This window comes from Sceloporus occidentalis, unplaced genomic scaffold (assembly GCF_023333645.1).
Source record: "Sceloporus occidentalis isolate IW3139 unplaced genomic scaffold, rSceOcc1.0.p SCAF_2, whole genome shotgun sequence".
Taxonomy (NCBI): domain Eukaryota; kingdom Metazoa; phylum Chordata; class Lepidosauria; order Squamata; family Phrynosomatidae; genus Sceloporus; species Sceloporus occidentalis.
The window spans coordinates 142,953,977-142,974,446 of NW_028316982.1; the positions used below are offsets into that span (position 1 = coordinate 142,953,977).

General features: G+C 39.3%; 1 protein-coding gene across 3 annotated transcripts in view; it reads right to left on the reverse strand.

Annotated features, from left to right (window-relative positions):
* LOC149319090 (dachshund homolog 1-like) overlaps nucleotides 1-20,470 on the reverse strand; it is a 426,364-nt gene that overhangs the window by 25,739 nt on the left and 380,155 nt on the right. For all 3 annotated transcript variants that reach the window (XM_089511099.1, XM_089511098.1, XM_089511097.1), the window contains 3 exons: nucleotides 13,516-13,663; nucleotides 10,591-10,734; nucleotides 10,089-10,157 (listed from right to left, as the gene is read on the reverse strand). In XM_089511099.1, coding sequence (XP_089367225.1) covers nucleotides 10,089-10,157; nucleotides 10,591-10,734; nucleotides 13,516-13,663 — 361 coding nt within the window. The remainder of the gene's footprint in view (nucleotides 1-10,088; nucleotides 10,158-10,590; nucleotides 10,735-13,515; nucleotides 13,664-20,470) is intronic.

The following is a 20,470-nucleotide window of genomic DNA, read 5'->3' on the forward strand; positions in this document are numbered from 1 at the left end:
TCCTAGCTACGTCCCTGCGTCAAGTTGTTTTTGATTTATGGCAATCCTAAGGTTAACCTATCATGGGTTTTCCTGGCAAGACTTGTTCAGAGAGAGCTTGTCTTTGCCACCCTTTGAGGCTGAGAGAGTGTGACTTGCACCAGATCTTTATTGGTTTTCAAAGAGATAGCCATAGAAGTAGCAGTATGAAAAGGAAAGGGAGACAGTGGATTCTATCAGAACCTTTAAAATTAATTTATTCATTCTAGCATGAGTTCTTGTGTATATCAATCCACTTAGTCAGACACACAGGTTTATCAGGTGAATTAAGGGACAGGGCTGCTGTCCCTTTAATAGTTGTGTAGAAGAAGGAATTTCAGCAGGTGCTTTTTGTCATACAAGCAATACCAATTGAATACCTCCTTTCACTGAAAAACAATGGTAACTACCAGGAGAGTTACTTTTTTATCTCATCTACATTTGATGGACTTACAAATCTTTTTGTTTCCTCGACTATAATAACCTTCAAAACAGAGAGTCAGAACATTACAAAATTGAGTTTAGAGTAATGTTTTGACCAGTGTACTCTCACCTTTCTCTGGCCAACATGATAGATCACAAGGTAACTATTCTTCTCTTTTATGAAAACTCTTACTACGCCCTGCCTTTGTCCTTTATCTTTATCTTTATCTTTATAGCTATATCTAGAGAGAAAGAATATGCTGTGAATCATCTTGGGAAAAAATCATTCCTGGTAAAATTAAGAAGGCCTTTTTCATCCTGATAGTCTATGTCAGTTTCCAAATTGACACTGGAAAGTGTCTGAAATGGTCATAAAGTAACATCTCAAGATATTATTTATAATTCATACTTAAAACTATTTCAGTCAAGACTGGAATTCCCAAATGGGCTCTCAACCTGTTTCTTCACTTTAGCACTCCTATGAGAGCCAACGTGGAGCAGTGGTTTGAGTGTTGGACTAATAATAATAATAATAATAATAATAATAATAATAATAATATTTATTTGTATTCCACTTTTTCACAAAGGAATCAAAGCGGATTCCAACAGTATAAATAAAACATAAAATAATTAAAAATTATAATTTAAAAAACCCCAAAACACAGCCCTCCCTCTAAGCATAAAACCAGTGATCAACCCATAAAAAGAGACTAAGGCGGGTTACAGACTGCCGAAAAATGGCGGTCTGCTGCCGCTGCCGGTTGCAGCATCCGGGAGCCGCAGCAGCCAAACGGCGTGGTTCCCGGACGCTGCAAAGAAGGAGCGCGAAAATTGTGCTCCTTCCTGCGCCCCGGAAGAGACGTCGCAAATGCCGAAGCGTGCACTCGCAGTGTCATTTCCAGGGTGCGACGTACGGACGCAGCATGTCCACTACGTCAAGATGGCAGTGGCCATGTGGAACGGCCGCCGCCATTTCGTACGGACTCAGTCTGTACTAGGGTTAGGGGCGTCTGGAAGAGACGCCCCTTTCTAACCCTAGTACGTGCTGAGCACGTACTTTCCTGCCCATTTGTAACGGGCCTAAGACACTAGAAGACCAGGGTTCAAATCCCTATTCAACCATAGGAACTCATGGGTTACCTTGAGTAAGTCCCACTCTCTCAGCCTTAGAGGAAGGCAAAGGCAAACTCCCTCTGAACAAATTCTGCCAAGAAAACCCTGTGACAGGTTCAGCTTAGGGTCACCATATGCCAGAAATGACTTGAAGGCACACAACAGCAGGAGCAATAAGACTTCTGCACTTTTAGCACTCCACTCAAAATATTGAATTATCTTTAGATGTTGTCTGAGAGCAGGGGTGGGCAAAGTGTTATCAGCAAGCTGCCTTCAGTTTTCAGGCCCACAAAGTGCGCCCTTGATGCCTCTGGTCCCCAGGGCCACAGTTATATGTTTTAATATTTTGGAACAACGGTTTGTTCAAGAAGTAGCCAAAACTATCAAAATCTAGCCTCAAATGTGCTAGTTTAGCTACCCAGCATGACTCTCTGATCCCCTCAAATGGCAAAAATGAGCCAGAAGTATTTATGTCCCTTTTGCAATACTGAAAACATAACAGTGCAGACTGTTGAACAAAGGGGGGCAAAGGGGGCAATTTCCCTACCTGCTTTGCAGTTGTCTTAGAGCAAATAGCTTTTGGCAATTAGTAAAACTTTCTCATTAGGCCCAAATACCCTAAAGGTACCAGATCCCATCTAATCTTGGAAGCTAAGCTGAGTCAGCTCTGGTTAGTACTTGGATGGCAGACCACCAGGGAATACCAACTGCTGGAGGGAATATTTTAGAGGAAGGAAATGGCAAAACCACTACTGAGCAATCTTTGTCGAAGAAAACCCTATGAAATTTATGGGGTTGCCATATGTCGACAGGCATCTGGAAGGATTATACAAACATACACATAATTTTTCAGCCTATAGGACAAGGTCTTCATTATTTCATCTCTATGTTCCAAAGCAAGGATTTTATTACAGAAGTTTGCGTTCATATTCGGCTACCATATGTCTGTAAGGTATCCAGAGATTTTGTGACACTAAGTGGGATGTAAATATTCATATAAATAAATACTTTGATGTTAGTGTGTGTGTGTTTTAAAAAAGAAGGCACATATACAGGTTATTTATTCATTTACTGCACTTATATCACACCTTTGTCCCTAAATGGATCAGTTGAAAATGTCTTGCTAGTTATAGAATCTGGTGTGAATTCTCAGGCTTCAAAACTTAGTGTCAGATCTTGTCTTTGGATTGTTGTACCTGAAGTCTCTTTAAATTTCTGATGCTGTAATTATGCGTAAGATATGAATTGTCAATTAACTTTGTTTTTGTGGCTTACCATTTGGGGATGCATGTTTACTGCTGGGGTTTAGTTGGTATGAAATGAATGTGATGATTCCCAATTGTGAGTTCTTCAAATGGAGGGCCTTTAAACCAAGTGATCAGTAGCCACGTCACAGAACTTACAATTAAAAAAAAGTTACAAAGATTCAGTGAGACATTGGTAATAAAAGCAACTATATCTTCATGCTGATGACTACAACTCTGTGGTGCTAAGAAGGATCTTCCTGACACTGAAAAATTACAAGCTGTGTGACTTTGGTTACTTCAGCCTGATAGATTGTATGACTTTTGGTGCATACTCTTGTGTGAATGTACAGAATACTGACATAGTACACAATTAGTATGCATTTGCTATAAACAAGAGGTGCAGTGAGGTAATCCAAATTGAGCAGTTTGTTTTTCTTATTCCAGACAGATATCCTATTTGTGATGATCAGTTGTCAAGTTTGTTCAGCATACTTGCTCTGTGAAAAGTTTTTTTCTTTCCTATGCTGTCAGGCATCAGGATTCAGAAGTAGAGTAAGCTTCTAAAATGAAAACATCATAGCCAGTTTATTAATAAAAATATATTTCAGAGAGGTAAGCTTTCACATATAAAACAAGTGTGTTGTAGAAGAATTGCACACAAACAAATGCTCATTTACTCAGACTATTATACTCATTAGACTTGTTTAATAATAGATTAAAAGGATTGCAAATCCGTTTAGAAAACAATGCAGCTCATACTTTCAGTCGAGTGGTTGCGGATTTATTTGAGCAATTCTTATGCCTGCTAACAGCAGCTCCTAGCAAAGTTTGGTTTAACCTTTAAAGCCTTCTTCACTATGGAACCTACAGTCTGTGGCTGCATCTGCACAGCAGGAATAATGCAGTTTGACACAGCTTTAACTGACATGGATCACGGCTATGTGATACTGGGATTTGTAGTTTTGTGAGATATTTAGCTTTCCTTGTGAGATATTTAGCTCTGGTGCCCAACTGGTGCCCAACCAAACTACAAATCCCAAAATTACATAGCATTGAGTGAAGGAAGGTTAAGTGGTTTCAAACTGCTTTATTTCAGCAGTGGCAGCAGCCACAGTCTTCTCCTTCCAGCAATAGCAGTAAAAGCCGAGTAGCCACTTCTAAATAGATTGATTTTGGAATAGAGGAAGCTGTCTTATACTGAGTCAAGAGCATCAGTATAGCCCAGTTTTGTCTACTCTGACTGGCAGAAGGTCTCCACGGTCTCAGAAAGGATGCTTTCCTGGTTTTCCTGGGAATCTCTGATTTTTCAGAGTAGTCTACTCTCTAACTAGTAACCAAGCCTAAGTCCTTTTAGCTCTTGGATCAGATCAGATCAGTGAGTTCAAGGTGCTGTGCTGTTCACTTAATTTGGGCACACTAATGTCTGCATAGAATCAGAATGTACATTGTTTAAAAAAAACCCTGAATTTCAGTCTATGAGTTGTATCTCTCCACTCTACATTAGTATTGTACATCTTTATAATAATGACACCCATATTCCTCTTGAAGGCTGCACCAAAGAAAAGAAAGTTACAATTTGTATTTTGAAATGTCTTGATGGTTTGGCCAAACTCAGAAATATAATAGTGATTCACAAATGATGTGACCTAAAATTTCTCCAGTCCCAAATCACCCTCCAGTCCCAAATCTCCAGTCTCAAATCACCCTCAAACCAAATTCATGCATTAACAGCTTCAAAGGTCTACCCCTGCCAATCAATCAATCAATCAATGTGGTCCAAGTGGGAGGTAGGGGTGCCCTTCACCCTACATGGATGTGGTGAATTCCCTCCTGTTCAGATCAGTGGCTTGTATCCTTCTGACTTCTGCAGTAACCATGCAGCCTGAACTGCCTCCTGCAGCAATTACAACTATAGATCGATAGGGAATCAGAGACAATTATCCTTTCTTGAACTATCTGAGGTGTGGCCCTAAGGCCATTTTCTCCCATCACAGTGCTTGGGCTAGTGTCCTCCCCCTTCTTGTTTTCTTTGCCTATTAATCCAACTCCCAGCCATTTTATAGAAAATTAGATAGACATTTCAAAGTACTCTCCTTGCTTATTTTTTCCCATGTGGCTGAGAAGGGAATAGTCCTAACAGGGTTTAAAATATGGTCTAAATAGCTCCAATTCTGTGAAGTCGAAGGCTTTCATGGCTAGCATCCATAGTTTTCTTTGGGTTTTTCGGGTTGTGTGGCTGCATTCTGGAAGAATTTATTCCTGACGATTCACCTGCAACTGTGGAATACATCTTCAGAGGGTGGTGGCATGAAAGTGTGTGGAGTATATATAACTGTGGGAACCTTATTTGGGAGGAAGTCGTTTACATGTTAATGTTTGAGTTAGTTTGTGTGTTGTACTGTGTTGAATGGTGCAACTTGGAAGTGTGTTGTGCGGAGGATATGCAAGGGGATTTGTATCTACAGTAGTCCCTCCATATCTGTGGACTTGCCATCTGTGGATTCCAGCACCTGCTGATGGCAAGCCCACATGGGGGAGGGTGTGGCAGAGGAGGAGGAGGAAGAGGAGGAAGACAATGAGGCTGTGGCAGTGGTGCCAGGGGGAAGAGGAGGAGGAGGAGGAGGAGGATAAAAGAAGAAGAGGCAGAGGTGGTGGCAGAAAGAGCAGGAGGAAGGAAGAGGATGTGGGAAGAGAAGGAGGGAGGAGGAAGCAGCAGTGGTGGCAGCAGGTGAGGAGGAAGAGGTAGAGGAGGAGGGAGGATGAAGAAGGGGAGGTAGCAGCCAGGAAGAGGAGGAGGAGGAGGAAGTAAGGAAGAGGTGGGGGAAGGAGGAAGTGGCAGTGGTGGTGGGGGGGAGGGTCAGGGGGAAGAGGAGGAGGAGGGAGGAGGTGGAAAAAAGGGGCAGCCCTCTGCTGCCCGTGCAGTGAAATCTGCAAGGCGGGCTTTGGACAGTCAGGGAGGCAAAGAACCATTGTCCTCAATTTTGGTATCTGCAGAGGGATCTGAAACAGATCTCCCATGATTCTGAGAGCCAACTGTATTTAATTAGTACAGTGGAACCTTATTATACGCGAGGGATCCGTTCCGGATCCCTCCGCGTATAAAAAAATCCGCCTATGCTCGAGCCCCATTGTTTCCAATGGGGCTCGTGCGCGGCGGCGCGGGAGGTGCGTGAGGCGCAACGGGTGTGCGCGCCCATTCAATTGAATGGGACACACCGCCCCTTCCGCCCCGCGCGCACCGGCGGCTTTGAGCGCCTATGCTCAAAGCCGCCTATAAAAAGGCAGCATATGTGGAGGCTCCACTGTAATCCACTGTCTGAGGGGAAACTTCTTGAGCCTGGATGGTGTTCATTTGCTTGTCTTGAGTCTTGACTTTGGTGTTTTCAGGACTGGTAGCCAAACCTTGTTTACTGTCAGCATTTCTTATTTTCTTATTTCTTATTTTCCAGGTGTCTGTGGATTTCAATAGCCTCCCTGTGCATTCTAACCCGGTAGTTGTTGGCATGGTCCAGAATTTCAGTGTTTTCAAATAGCATTCTATGCCCCGGTTGTCTTATATTCTGAAACTTGCTGATTTTTCTAGCTGACCTGTAAGTTTATCGCGCAGGCCCTGGAATGGGCCTGTCACGTTACAAAAAGGAGCGGGATGGGAACGGTTCTAAACAGTTCTCAAAAATCAGCCACTGGGGAACACATCCAGAACAGAATGGGAACTTCCAGCGGTGGCGGCGTTCTCCTGTGCGGTAAACTGCATTCTATGCCGCCTCCCATTCCCATCTCGCTCCCTTTCATAAGGCGACAGCCCTTCCAGGGCCTGTGCAATAAACTTACTAGTCTGCAGTGTCTCTCATGTTCCTTGATTCGTGTCTGAACACTGCATTTGGTGGTCCCTATGTAAAGTTGTCCACAACAGCATTGTATGTGGTAAACCCCTGCAGCCATGAGGGGGTTTCTCCTGTCCTTCGCTGAGCACAGCATTTGCAGGATTTCCTTGGTCAGTGCCAAACAGCTACTGGGATATAGCAGTAGTGGGGAAGGGGTGTGAAACTGGCAGAGGATCTCTCAGAGACTATGACAGGCACCACAGCTAAAACTTGTTAATACTACTAGAAGGAGGCAATGGTAAATCTCTTTTGAATGTCTTTTACCATGAAAACCCTATGATGAGACAATCCAAAATGAAACAAGAGATAGTGCCTGAAGATAAGACTCCATAAAACTATATAAAAGAGCTATAAGGATGACAGATTCATTTGTGGAAGAACCATATGAAGACGAACCTCATGTTTCAGAAAGTGATGGGCAATCTTCACTCAGGACACTTAGGAAAAGAATGAATACCAATAGAGCTCTTTCCACTTACAGAGACAGAATCTCCCACATACGCAAATTGATGCTCAAAATTCTACAACAAAAACTTTTACAATATATGGAGCAAGAGATACCAGATGTGCAAGGTGGGTTCAGGAAAAGAAGAGGCACTAGGGATCACATTGCAAAAATAAATCCAATAATGGAAGGCACCAAAGAATGTCAGAAGAAAATCAGCCTGTTCTTGACAGATTACAGCAAAGCCTTTGACTGTAAAGATAATGAAAAACTATGGACCACTCTTAGAGAAATAAGTGTGCCACAATATTTGATTGTCCGGATTTAAAACCAGGACAGCAAGTCATCTGAAATATGGTGCTGGAGAAGATTTCTATGGATACCATGGACTCCTAAAAAGACAAATAACTGGGTGCTAGAAGAGATCAGGTCTGAACTCTCCCTAGAATCCAAGATGACTAAAATGAGACTCTTGTACTTTGGCCATATCATGAGAAGATATGACTCACTTGAAAAGCCATGACTCACTTGAAAAGCCAATATGGGGGAGGGGGGAGGGAGATAACTCTGCCTGTTTATAGAATGGTGTAGATATTGCTTCTGCAACAATTCTGCAACAATGCATCTCTCTCAAACACAGTTTTTATAATACTCTATTCCTACTAGTAACATTCTGTATTGTTATATTCACATTTGACATGGGGCCATCCCTGAAAGCATCCTGTTGCAAGTAATGCAGAATGTAAGACCTCACCTATTAATAAGCAGTGGATTCAGGGACTGCACACGGACTGCACACTGAATGCACACTGGCTCAACTTGTCTAAACTGTCTGGTTGCTAATGCTACTGGGCAGACATCAGTTTTACAGAAATAAGTACCCCTGAATCAGTGAATCAGCAGAATTCTCTGCTGTCACACAAACCTTCCTTCTTTAATATCTACTGATTAGAAAACAATTCCTTCATTTTGACAATCCTATCCTCGGAATCAACGTATTAATAACTCATGGTAAATAGGCATCTGTCCTAACAGCACTCTGATTTATGTATAGTTGAATAAAGCAATCATGCATACTTTTCTATCTTCCCTTCTACTAGACCCATCTAGAGGAGACATGAAGTCATTCTCTGATGTAGTCTGAGATCTCCAAAGCTTCATGCCGAAAGAGAACTTTGATCTTTGGATACTCATCTAGTATGAAGCTCAGTGATACTACTTGTAGCAGTATGTTTTTTACATTTGTATCTCTCCCTTCTTGATTTCTCCTCAGAACACTGAGATATGGTGACCGGCCAAGGATCTCCATAACTGTGTGCTTGATCTGTTTAGTTCTAGTCCAACACTCTAACCACTTCACCACACTGTCTCTGTGGTGAACTAAATGAATTTAGGATTGGGCAGTGATTACTGCACATGGCAGGGAAGAAAGAACACAAAACTGCAGATCCAAACTGGGAGTAAATTACTTGTGACGTTTATTTATTTATTATTTTTTAAATGGCTTGTTTAACCTAGTCACAATTATGGTAAGCCAAAAACAGCATAAAGCATATTTGCCCACTGATATCCAGCATCCCAATCTGGATCCAGCATGTAGAGAACGGTGTTGGAGCATTCAAATCAGTGAAAAAGTTATCAATTGCTCTGAAATGGTGCTATTGCTTAATCTTTGTTGTGGCCAGTCATTTTTTGTAGTTCGTGTACACAACAAACAGCGTACATGAAATAATATCCAATTTATCTTTCTGTCCATTAAGCTTTCAAACAAAAATGAAGCTTCTCGGGACTGGTTTCAGTGAAATAAAAGGTAGAAGACAACAGTCGGAAAATAGGCAGGTGGTTAAATTAAGCTGACTAGATTTTGGTACAGCTTACAGAGACCAATCAGTGATCACTCATCACCTCACTGCTATCATGCCACTCCTGGTCTATTGAATTCACACCTCACAAAATAATTCATGGCTGAATTTCCTGATGTGTGAAAAGAAACTTCCTGTTCTCTTTCTATTTTTGACATATGTTTAATAAATATGCTGTTCATTATCTTTCTGAATATTTTTCTATAGGCTAATGGCAACCACAACACCTTAGAGGAGTTGGTAAACGAAATTCAATAACACACAAAAAGAGAGCAAATGATACTTTTAGAGTGATTGACTTTAAAATGCAAACGAAAGGCATCTCCGAGAGATTACTTCAGCTAATCATTTTAGGCTTGTCTTTGAAGAATGTACCTTCATTTAAAATTGAAAATAAATGCTATTTTTCGCTGTTCAGTATTCATGTCAGCACATTTAGCATATCAGCTTTCACAGATAGTATAAACTAAACACAACCTTGGAAATGTGCACTTTATTAATACTTCACTGTTTACTATCTTTGTATCTAGCTACCCATCTATTCAAAAATACATAATGAGTTATGTATATATTTTGCAAATATATGTGCACTTATAAATCAGTTATGGATATGTACTAATTAATTAAATGATACTCAGGAATGTTTACCTAGATTCAGGGGCACAGTTTGAAATATGAATACATAGCTTTATGTGCTTGACTTTGCTTCTTGAAAACATATGCCTTGAAATGGTTGGAAGTAATTTACCAATTATTCTGATGCAAAATTTGAAAAAACATTCTTTTTTCTATGAATTAGACTGCAGTCACTATACGCACATTCATCTTAGGCACACTGGAAGCAGTTCTGCATTGTCTCAAATTAATTATTCCTCTTTAATTGCATTATCTAAACAGAAATGACCCGCTAATTTAAAGGAAATCTATCAGTGCAAAATGAATACTCTCTTATAAAAAAATGCCAGATGAACTTGACCTTGTATGAACTTGTTTTGATGTGGCCCAGATGGTAGGCTGCATGCTTGAATAGCAGGCTAAAGCAGAGGAAAAACTAATATAGTAAGATCTAGATTTATAGCCTTTTGCAAATTCCTACCTTGTATTGTCCTTTCAGCATCTGTTCTGCCCCCACTGCGGTCAGCTTCTATCTCTGGGGTCAGAGAGTCTGAAAGCGCAAAAAGGTAAGGCTGACACATATTTCATTTCAGTCTTAAAGCCTCCTTTTTACAACCTGTTACTTCAGTCCTGAATTACAATACAATCAACCTTTGGCCTGTTTTTAATGTTGAACAATGACTAGGTGCCAGCGCAATAATTTTTCGAGGACCAAGATTAATGAGAAATAGATGTTTAAGTAAGATTCAAAACAGAGTGTTGGCACTTCTAAGCCAATAACTTAATAAAATTGGTTGGTTTACATTTCCCTCTTCACAATGATACAGACAGATATCAAAGTTACAATACAGAGGGGGAAATGCTCATTTTTCTCAACTGCAGTAGGAGGAACCAGCCAAGGCCTATTTTCCTAACTGGATCCTTTTTCTCACACCAGGTGAACCATTTAGTAATCATACAAATGCAAAAAGATGACTTCTTACCATTTAGGACCCTGAGATTATCTGTGGAAGCTGCCTGTTTCAGTGTCTGTTCTGCTTGTTCTCGCCGCTTTGTCTCAAATTCAAGTGCTTCCTGCAATTTCCTCTTGGCTTTCTTTTCCTTCTTTAACCTTTTCTGAATTATTGCTGTTGTGGGGGGAAGAAAACCAATTCAAGTTCAACCCCAAAACCTTGGCTCTAACAGTTTATTTATTTTAGATTCTTTAAAATGTTGCCATGGCAATATTTAATGTAAAATCCTGCATATGTGCTCACTATTTATTTACATCAAACCAGATTAATTTTCATGGCCCAATCTTAGAATTTTCTACACCAGTAAAATGACTATAATAAGGTGTGTCTACCCCTGTTCATAGGAAGCAGTTCTTTCTGCTGTTGTTTATGTATCTTCCTGTTAAGTCCCAACTCTTCAAGTTCTGGGTCTGTGACTTTAAAGAAATTTTAATAAATAAGAAAGAAACATTTCATTTGAAATGTACATATATTATGCACAACAGTGTATTAATTTCCAAACCCTGCATGGTGTCATCATATATGACCACTCCCCTGTACCAATATATCACTTACATATGTCTGCCGTTTTGTTCTCTAAGTATACTCATTCTCAGCATGTTAACAATATCTGAAATGAATACCACTTTCTGGTTCTTTTCTACCCCACAAGGTGGAGTTGGCAATGTACTGCTCCATCTGTGAGCTTAAACTAAGGTGAGAGACAGCTTCACTCCTCAAAACAGTGTTGTCCATTGTGGATCTGCATAAACTATTAGAGTAAACAAACCTGTGCAATCTTTCAGAAATTCCTCTCAAGCTGTAACATGTTTGTATTCCTTCCAAGGTGTCCAATCCTATTAACTTTCCACTTTCCACTTTCATTCTCCTTTTCTTTGGCACACATCATTTGCTACCTTTCTTGCCCTTTACTGCCCTCCTTATAGCATGTTGAAGGAGAGTGTACATCATACTGACATCTACAGCAGGACAATGCTCATTGTCAAGTCAAACATCAGACAGATGTATGATTGTACAGAAATGGGATATAATTTATAAAACAGGGGCGTTTCTCATAGATGTACAGAGGTCTTCAAGGTGGAGAACCAATTTTAAGAAGATTCGTACAAAACAAAAAGATTCAATTGCTACTGGGCCTGCCAGAGTCCTCATACCACTTAAGAACTGATTTCTTGCTGCATCTTAGTTGAGAGTTAGATGGTTCTTGAGCAGCTTTATGGTTTCAATGTTTTATTATAACCACACTGTAAACAGCTTTAATGAACAAGAAGAATGTACAAGCAGCCTTCTGAATTATGTGTGTGCTGCAGCTTATCTTTTGTAGGGAAGACGTGGATTGTAGAGCTAAGGGAAGCACTGCTTTGCTATGCACCTGCCCAGTTAAGAAAGATGACGTTACTTTTACTACAATCATATCAGCCTCTACAGTCAAAGCAGTCTCTAATTAGATGATAGAAATGGAAATCAAAGGAAACGAGGGAAGTAAACATGTCATGTAGCATAGCTCATAAGAACTACAGTCTACATATGCCCCCATATAAGGTTCTTGTGCTATCCAGAGCATACAAAGTTTTACAACTAGTTCATTAGCTCATTTGTTCACCTATAATCCTGACACATCAGTCCTAAACACATTTCCTGGGAGTAAGTTTCACTGATCAGTATAATGATACTAGGATGTCAAAAGACAATCTTTCTTTTAAATTGGACATTCTTGTTTGTTTTTTGTTCCTCACCATATTTTTTCTCATACTTTGGGTTGCAGCATTAACGTTAATTTAAGAGGAAACAAACCTTACTTTTGGGTGCACTAAAAATATGCACTTGATTATGTTAGCAATAATCACAACTTGAACAAGGGCAGGGGCACATAATAAGTCTATCCCAATATCTCCCTTCCCCTTGAGACTGGTGGTTTTTGAGGATTGACACAAAACATTTTATTTGTACTTTGCTACCAGGATGCAACAGCGATGCACAGGAAGGAACATTTACCACCTGGCAATGTGTGTTTCCCTAGCTGTGCTATTTCTTCCAGCCCAAAAGTTTTGGTAGCACACATATGGAAGGAACAGAATAGGGTCCTGATTTGGTCAGCCATTTTGTAGGAAGGCCTCTACTCCCTGTGAGTGCCTGCTGATGTCATCAGATGTGAAAAAAGTCTAACAAATCCATATTTAACCTAGACAGAATGATTCATTTTCACTGAACATCTGGATAATCCAGTTGTATTATTATTATTATTATTATTATTATTATTATTATTATCATCATCAAATCTTCCCAGGGAGGTCAATCTACCCATCTTTGACATTATGTAGATTACATAGTCCCACTTGTGGAGTCATGATTCCAAACTAAAATTATTTCTCTACTGACCAGGTGCCAAATCCTAAAATACAATAATAAAATTTAATAAAATGTAAGAATGGAATAAAAAGAATGCCTTTTTAAAGAAAGGGCTACGGTTTATTAAAAACTGTGTCCTACATCCAATACAGTTTCTCTGTATAATGTTTGAAATGTTGAAAACTCCTTAGGATCTTAGTACAGCGAATCAACAAGATGTGTGAAGACTAAGGGAGATTCTAAATTCAACCAGATTCTAAATTGACTGCATAACAACACAAAGGTGATGTAACTTCCCATATAAAACCCTTATAATAACTAAAAGAAACTAGTTTATACAGTTTGAAACTACACTGTATTCCAGCTCACTGTTCTTAAATAAAGAGAAGAAGGCTACAATCTTATATCCACTTACCTGTGAATACATATTTGTGAGCAGACATGTTTCACTGTACAGTGTTTTGGTTTGAGTAAGATGATGCATGTGACATGTTCTGAACATTCAAGCAGCAACCGTACAAAGGTTTATTTCTGTATTTTCATTACCTCTGTTCTTCTGTTCCACGGCCAACTGTTTTTCAAGTGTTTCCCTCAGTTCTCGTTCCCTGAACAGCTCCATTTTGAGTTCTGTCTTTTCCAGTTGAACCTGCTTTTCTTGAGCTCTGGCATTGTCTATGGCGACCTTTAACAGGCCCTGTTTGAAGATAAAGATTAACAGGATAATCTTCTGAATTATGAAACAATCAAATCAGTGCATGTTAACCTTATGAAATCCTAAGAGTAACTTGTAACTGGGTTACAGACATGAATGTTCATAAAACAATTTATAGTCATTTTTTTAATGGTGATGGAACTGAGAGAAAGAAACATAGATACAGGTAACATTAACTGTACTTAGTTGGAATTTTATTAGCCCTAACAAATTTTCAGTGCAACAAGCTAGCTAGATCCAATTCAGTCTGAAAATCCCAGTTCTTAAAAAGAAATCTAGAAATAAAAACTGTTTCATTTTAAATGGCAAAGTCATTAAATAGGGCAGGAAAAAGATGTATCATAAACAGAAAAGAGCAGCATATTGCTCAACAATGGTGGTAGTAACTGGAACCTACTCTGATCCTGTTAGCACCCAGATCTGGTTTGGTCACTGAAGTGAAGACAGAGGTAACTAACACATGAAAGCTCCTTAGGTTGACTGGAGCTCTTGTCTATAGATGAACCCACTGAATGAAACTGGGCATGCATTTGGTGCTCTCATGCATGTCCACCAGACTCACTGATCTGGGTGTACAGAGTTGAAATTATATAGGAGACAGCAGATTATACTTTATGTCTTCTTTATACAAGCACCATTTTGCTGTAATTACCGAGAGATCACTAAATGAGCACAAACCAGAGGCAGCAAAGGCAAACATTATTCTTTCTCACATATACCTGTTATTGATAAATTGTTACGAGCCATGGGATCCCTTGCAAAACTATGATACTAGACCAAAAGCCACCAATTGTCTCCCAAGCTTTCCATAAAGTGAATCCCAATAGTCAATCTTTTGTTTTTAGTCACATAATTCAGATCTCAAAATTATATGAAATTGAGGATTAAGTAATTAAAGAGAATGGCATATTTTGCATAATTGCCTCAAAAATATAGTATTTGATTTGGCTAACTGGTAGAAAGTGAAAGATTCACTTTGTTGTCATGAATATTTTACACCAATTCATAATTTTCTCAGAAATAATGCAGGGAGCATATAAAGAAAGTCCTACATAATTACAGAAATAATATAGAAAAAAATGACAAAAATTGTAAAATTATAATGCAATTTTTTCTAACTATACAACTGATAATTTTACAGAAATACCTTATAGGCCTTAAAAACAAATTTTAAATAGAACATACGTTTGACTTCACTGGAAATTAAAATGAGACAGTAGTTGTTGTAGTGAATGTTGCTTCTGTATGAAGACACCTTATTCTTCACTATATGGCTGGAATCCTGTTGGATAGTCTCAACCAGAATAGACCAATTCAATCAGTTGTTGAATGGTGAGTCAAGAGAAAAGTAGACCTCAATGATGAAATGGTTCTACTCTAGTTAGGACTGGGAAAAGAATTCAGGCCTATCCCTGTATGCATCATCACTGGACAAATTGCATGTAGCTTCCCTTTCTCATGTCGTGAGTAAATGAGACTTTACTTTATCTGCTTTTAACATAATCCAGAAATAGAGATTACCCCAGGTTAAATGCCACAGTCATTGAATGTGATACCCTAGTTCTTCAGATAAACTCTCAAGTCACAGTTCCAAACAATGTGGTATTATAACAACAGTAACAACAACAAAACGTCCCTTGTGGCAAAGTGTCAAGAAAATGTTCAAGCTCCCAGGCAGATCTCCTTTACATTTTGACGATCCCTTCTTGTTGAACAATAAAAACAGGCTGCTATGGCAACTGCCATCTTTACTCAATCAGCAACATTCATGTACATGTTTCTTCTTCATCAGGAACTAACAATTAGTAACAAATGAAAGAGATCATTACATCAAGTGCCCTTTTAGATCACCCCAATTAAAACTTTAGTTTAGCTGTATTTTAATTCTAACATACCAAATTCTAATTTTCTGCTCTGATTGCTCTTGTTGACTTATCTTTGAAAGATGTACTCGCAGTGCAAAGCCCAGAGATTTATTTAGCAAGATGCCAATGTTGGCACCACTTAACGTGTTGATTGGTTGTATTATCAGTAGCAATGGAAAATAAATTAGTATTAAACTATTATTGTCCTTGGCTGACAAAACACAATATTTTGCTGTTCTTTAAATATGAAACAATCATGGATAAACATGGAGAATAATGCTAAACTGCAACACTGATGGGTGTAATTTTATGTTAAGCACCTTTGCAAAGTGTGAAGCTGATAAGAGCATGTTACATTTTCATTGGGCTCCAGCACCACATCTTCTTCTCCATCCTATTCCCCTAACATATTTTTGAAACTCTTTCTTCTAATGTTGCTAATGGTAATGCAGTCTACTGCTGCTCATTATGTCTGAAAAATATTAGCATTTTTGGCTCTGAAACCCACTGGGGACTACTTATAACCTATGGAAAATGAACTTTCATTTTTAGAAGTTATATCAAGCACATCAGCAGGGCAGCCAACACAGGCAAAATTTTACACTTGGAGCCAAATTGATGCCAATGCAAAACTGTTACTGCTGCCAATGAAAATCCTAATGTGATGTACTTGGAAAGAATAGGCACTAGCCCACATTCCATGTAGAAGCATCTGAGGAAAGGCAAATAACGAAACAGCGAAGACCCTCATATGCCTTTGAGCCATCAACAAATAATATTAAGTGCAAAACTGAATGGATTTGTGTGAATTCTCTGTAGTATCATCTCTAATAGATTTCAAAAAATAATGGCATGTCAGGTTTGCCACTGCTATGGCTAAATTCTCCTCTGTGATATTAAATCTATACATTGGCAAACAATTTAAAATACAGTACAAACCTTGGAATGTAACACTATGGACAGTTATGTTGCTTAACTCTCCTTGACTTCAAGAGAATTTACACAATATACCATAATTATGTGCAGGATTATTGCCCAGAACAGTAATATGAGGAGGTTTTTTTTCCTATTGAGAAAGTCATTTACAGTGGAAGTTGCCCAATGATAATTTAAATGAAAATAGTCAGCTTTCTTTTAAAGCAATAAGGCTGTATCATATAAACTAATTATTCTTCTTAAAACACTTTTAATCAATGTTTGATCACGACCTGAAGAACATTTATGGATATGTAATATATTGCTATGACTAATCCACACTTTATTGACTTCAACAGACTAGTTTTTGTTTTGTTTTTTCCTGGAAAAACAACAAAGAATCTTGTTTAGAGTCTAACAAGTTCTATTTGGCATAAGGTTTTGTGGACTCCAGCCCACTCCATCCGAAGCATGATCTCATCATACATCATGCATCTGGTGAAGTGGGCTAGAGTCCACAAAAATTTATGCCAAATAGAATTTGAAGATGCCACAAGATGCTGACTAATTTTGAGGCAACAAATTAACATAGCTAATTCTTGGGTTCTTTCTGGAATACATCCTTCAGATTCTACTTTCAAGCAATAAGGTTGGATGATTTCACCACTGTAACTGGAATTATAGCTGCCATGTGATTCAATTGCTGTCACTTGCTATACAATCTTGAAACTGATGTTGTTCTATTGTGTTTTGCCATGCTCTCATAGGTAGTTCACACAGTGGTAGAGAACATGACAATGATATCCTATAACAGCCTTTTTATGGCATGAATATTCTTTGTCCCAAAATGATCCAAACAGTATTCTACCAGCAAAAAAAAGATTAAGGGTTTATACCATTTGCAGACTGTGCAAGTCTGGCACAAACATTTTATTTTAGCCTGAGATTTCCTCTCTTCCCATCTCCAGTTAGAAATGCACTGTGGAGTGATACTTTTATAACAGTGTTGAGAGTTCTGGAATTAAGCACTTGCTTTGGAAGTAGTAATTGTTTTTGGCAGTACGGGAAGAAAGATGTAGTGAATGACTGTAGCACTGACAACAAATTGCTCCAAGCTGGAAAGAGCATGTGTTACAGTTGTGTGTAGTGTATCATCCTAAGGGGGAAGTTGAAGAATGTTCAAGAGAAATAATAATACAATGCCATAGCCCCTGTTGCCTTTTTATTTTGTTTTGGGACAGGTCAGCAATACTGACACAGTTCTTTCTCCAGCCATGCAGATGTTCCCAAGCCTTCTTGACTATTTCTATAGCTAATGTACGAAGATGCAATCAACAATTGTGAGTCCGATCCTGAGGATGGAAGGATGAGGTTGATACATTCCCCTCTGTCTAATTCTCATATTCTTCCTGAATTGATCTTCTTGAAGACACTGGCTTGGGGTGGAGACACTTTAAGTTTGTCATCGTCTCAGAGATTTTGAGTAGGATTGCTGGAATGGGTGTGAAGGTAAAATATCTTTACTTCAGTAGGATCCCAGCCATCCTACTGATAGTTGCTAACCTCAAATTCACGTATTCCACAGCAATCAGGACAGTTCTTTTCCATGCTGCCATTAGCAGCAGGTCAGCAGTGATCCAAATGCATGAAAATGCAGTGGACAGGGATGGTTCTCTCCATACAGACTATTAACTGATTCCTGCCAGTTGACTGCTGTTGGGAGGAGCTGGAGGAAGCTCAGTTCATCTTGTACATAGGGCATGTAAGGATGTCTACATCCATACCTTCTTGGGTTGTGGCATGCCACAACTAAATGCATCAGCCCTTGGTACAGAGAGCATCCCCTGGTGGCCAGTGGAGCAACTTCATTATGAAGATGCACTTGACTTTCAGAATTGAGACCAACCAACTCATAGTAGTGCTTGTGGAGCCAAGGACAGATGGCCACCAGTGCCACCTGGAGACTGCCGACTATACTGTTAGCTAGTGGTGGGGGTGGGGTAGAGAGAAGAATCTAAAGAGGGTATTTCCTGAGTACTTAGAGCAGAGGGTAAAACAACACCCTTCTTCAGTATATGATAGGGGCATTACATGGCTGTATTATGACCCTTGGAAAGCAGTGAAACACAAATCTCTCATTTCCTTGTAACTATGTATGTTATGCACAGATCATGCTCCTAAAAGCATGATCTACAATGTAGCCGCATCTCCCACCGCCACCCCGCACCGAATCCATACGGTCTTCTTCCAAACAGATGAAAGCTGCTCCAATTTTTTTAGCTTTAAAGGGGAGGGGAGTTATACACCTTGGTTTAACATGATTTGAGCTTAAAAGTAAATATGTGAAGTTGTAGATATAGTTAGTGTATGTGCTTAACATACATATACAAAGAGTTGTCTCCACATTTGCCTATTTGAATGAAGATCTGCACCAAAGTTTCTCCTTTAACTGCACCAGGTAGCTTTGAAGAAAATGTCTTATCGGGCTGCTGCCACACTGCAGAATTAATGCTGTCTGATATCACTTTAACTGTCATGGCTCTATCCTACTGGGATTTGTAGTTTGTTGTGGCACCAGAGTTTTTTGACAGAGAAAGCTAAATATCTCACAAAACTACAAATCCTAGAATTCCATATCATTAAGTCATGGTAATTAAAGCAGTATCAAAATGCATTTATTATGCAGTCCAGATGCAGTCTTGGTGGCATCTTCTAAGTAGATTGTTCCCTCAAGGAGGCTTAACCAGTGCCTTATTTCATGTCAGTTCAGCCTCACCCAGGCAAAAGACCTTTTAAGAAGTTCCAGGGTATTGTTTTTATCCATGCTGCACATACTTCTCTTGCTTTGAAATTTGTTTCATCTATGTAGATTGCTTTTATGTTGCTCTTCGAAATTATTTTGCTTATATATTTTATGTCTTCCGTCCAATAAGAAAAAGCTCAGTCCCCACCTCCACCCCTGCCGGCAACTCTTGTCATTTGAAATGAGACATGTGGCTGTAAGAGGAACAACCTTTCTGGATGCCACCCCTCTCTTGTGGAATCTGCATCTCAGACCAGCCTGGCTATGCTAATTTCTTTTTTTAGATTTTAAATGAAAGCACTCTTTTAATAGAATTTCTCTAGGTGAACCTCTGAAATATTTTCCCAGAGCTGTCATTGTTCTAAGTATTATTTGCTACTGTTTTTTCTTTCCTTTTTCTATCAGTTATTGTAAATTGACTAGGAAATCTGGAAGATTGGTTTAGAAATGCTGTCAAATAAATAAAGACATATATTACTTACATGGCTGTTGTTGTGTGCCTTCAAGTCATATCTGACTTATAGCAACCTGATCACAGGGTTTTCTTGGCAAGGTTCTCCAGAGAGATTTTGCCATTGACAGCCCCTGAGTCACAGGGAGTGTGATCTGCCCAGGGTTGCATGGCTGGGGGGGGGATTCAAATCCTGGTTTCCAAAGTCTTAATCATAGGACCTTATCACACATGGGTGGTGGGGGGGGGTGTTTGCAGCTCAGATCCGCAGTCACTCCTGTTCTAGCAATGCAAAGTGTGATGTTTTTTCACACCAGATCCAGGGTTACTCCTGTCTAGCAATGTGAATTAAGGTTAAAACATGATGTTTTGCCACACCTGGTTGCCCTTCCGCTGCCCTTCTGAACTGAGGGGGAAGTGGAGTCAGTTCTATTCCAAGCAAGACACGTGATGCGGATTCAAGCAAAGGGGAGTGTGTGCATATTGTATTACCACACCGGAGGGTGGTAATACAATCAGCACCTTTGCACATGCTCAGTGGGGCTCTGGACAGAGCCAGTGTGGTGTAGTGGTATAATAATAATAAATAATTTTTTTTATTTATATTTCCCGCCTCTCCCTGCAGATCAGGATGGGATTACAACAGATAAAATCGAACAATACAGTTAAAAAATGTCAATAAAAGCACACAAAAATACATGCACAGACATTAAAATAGCCAAATCGTCATCTGTTTCTGTACTATTGAATCAAGC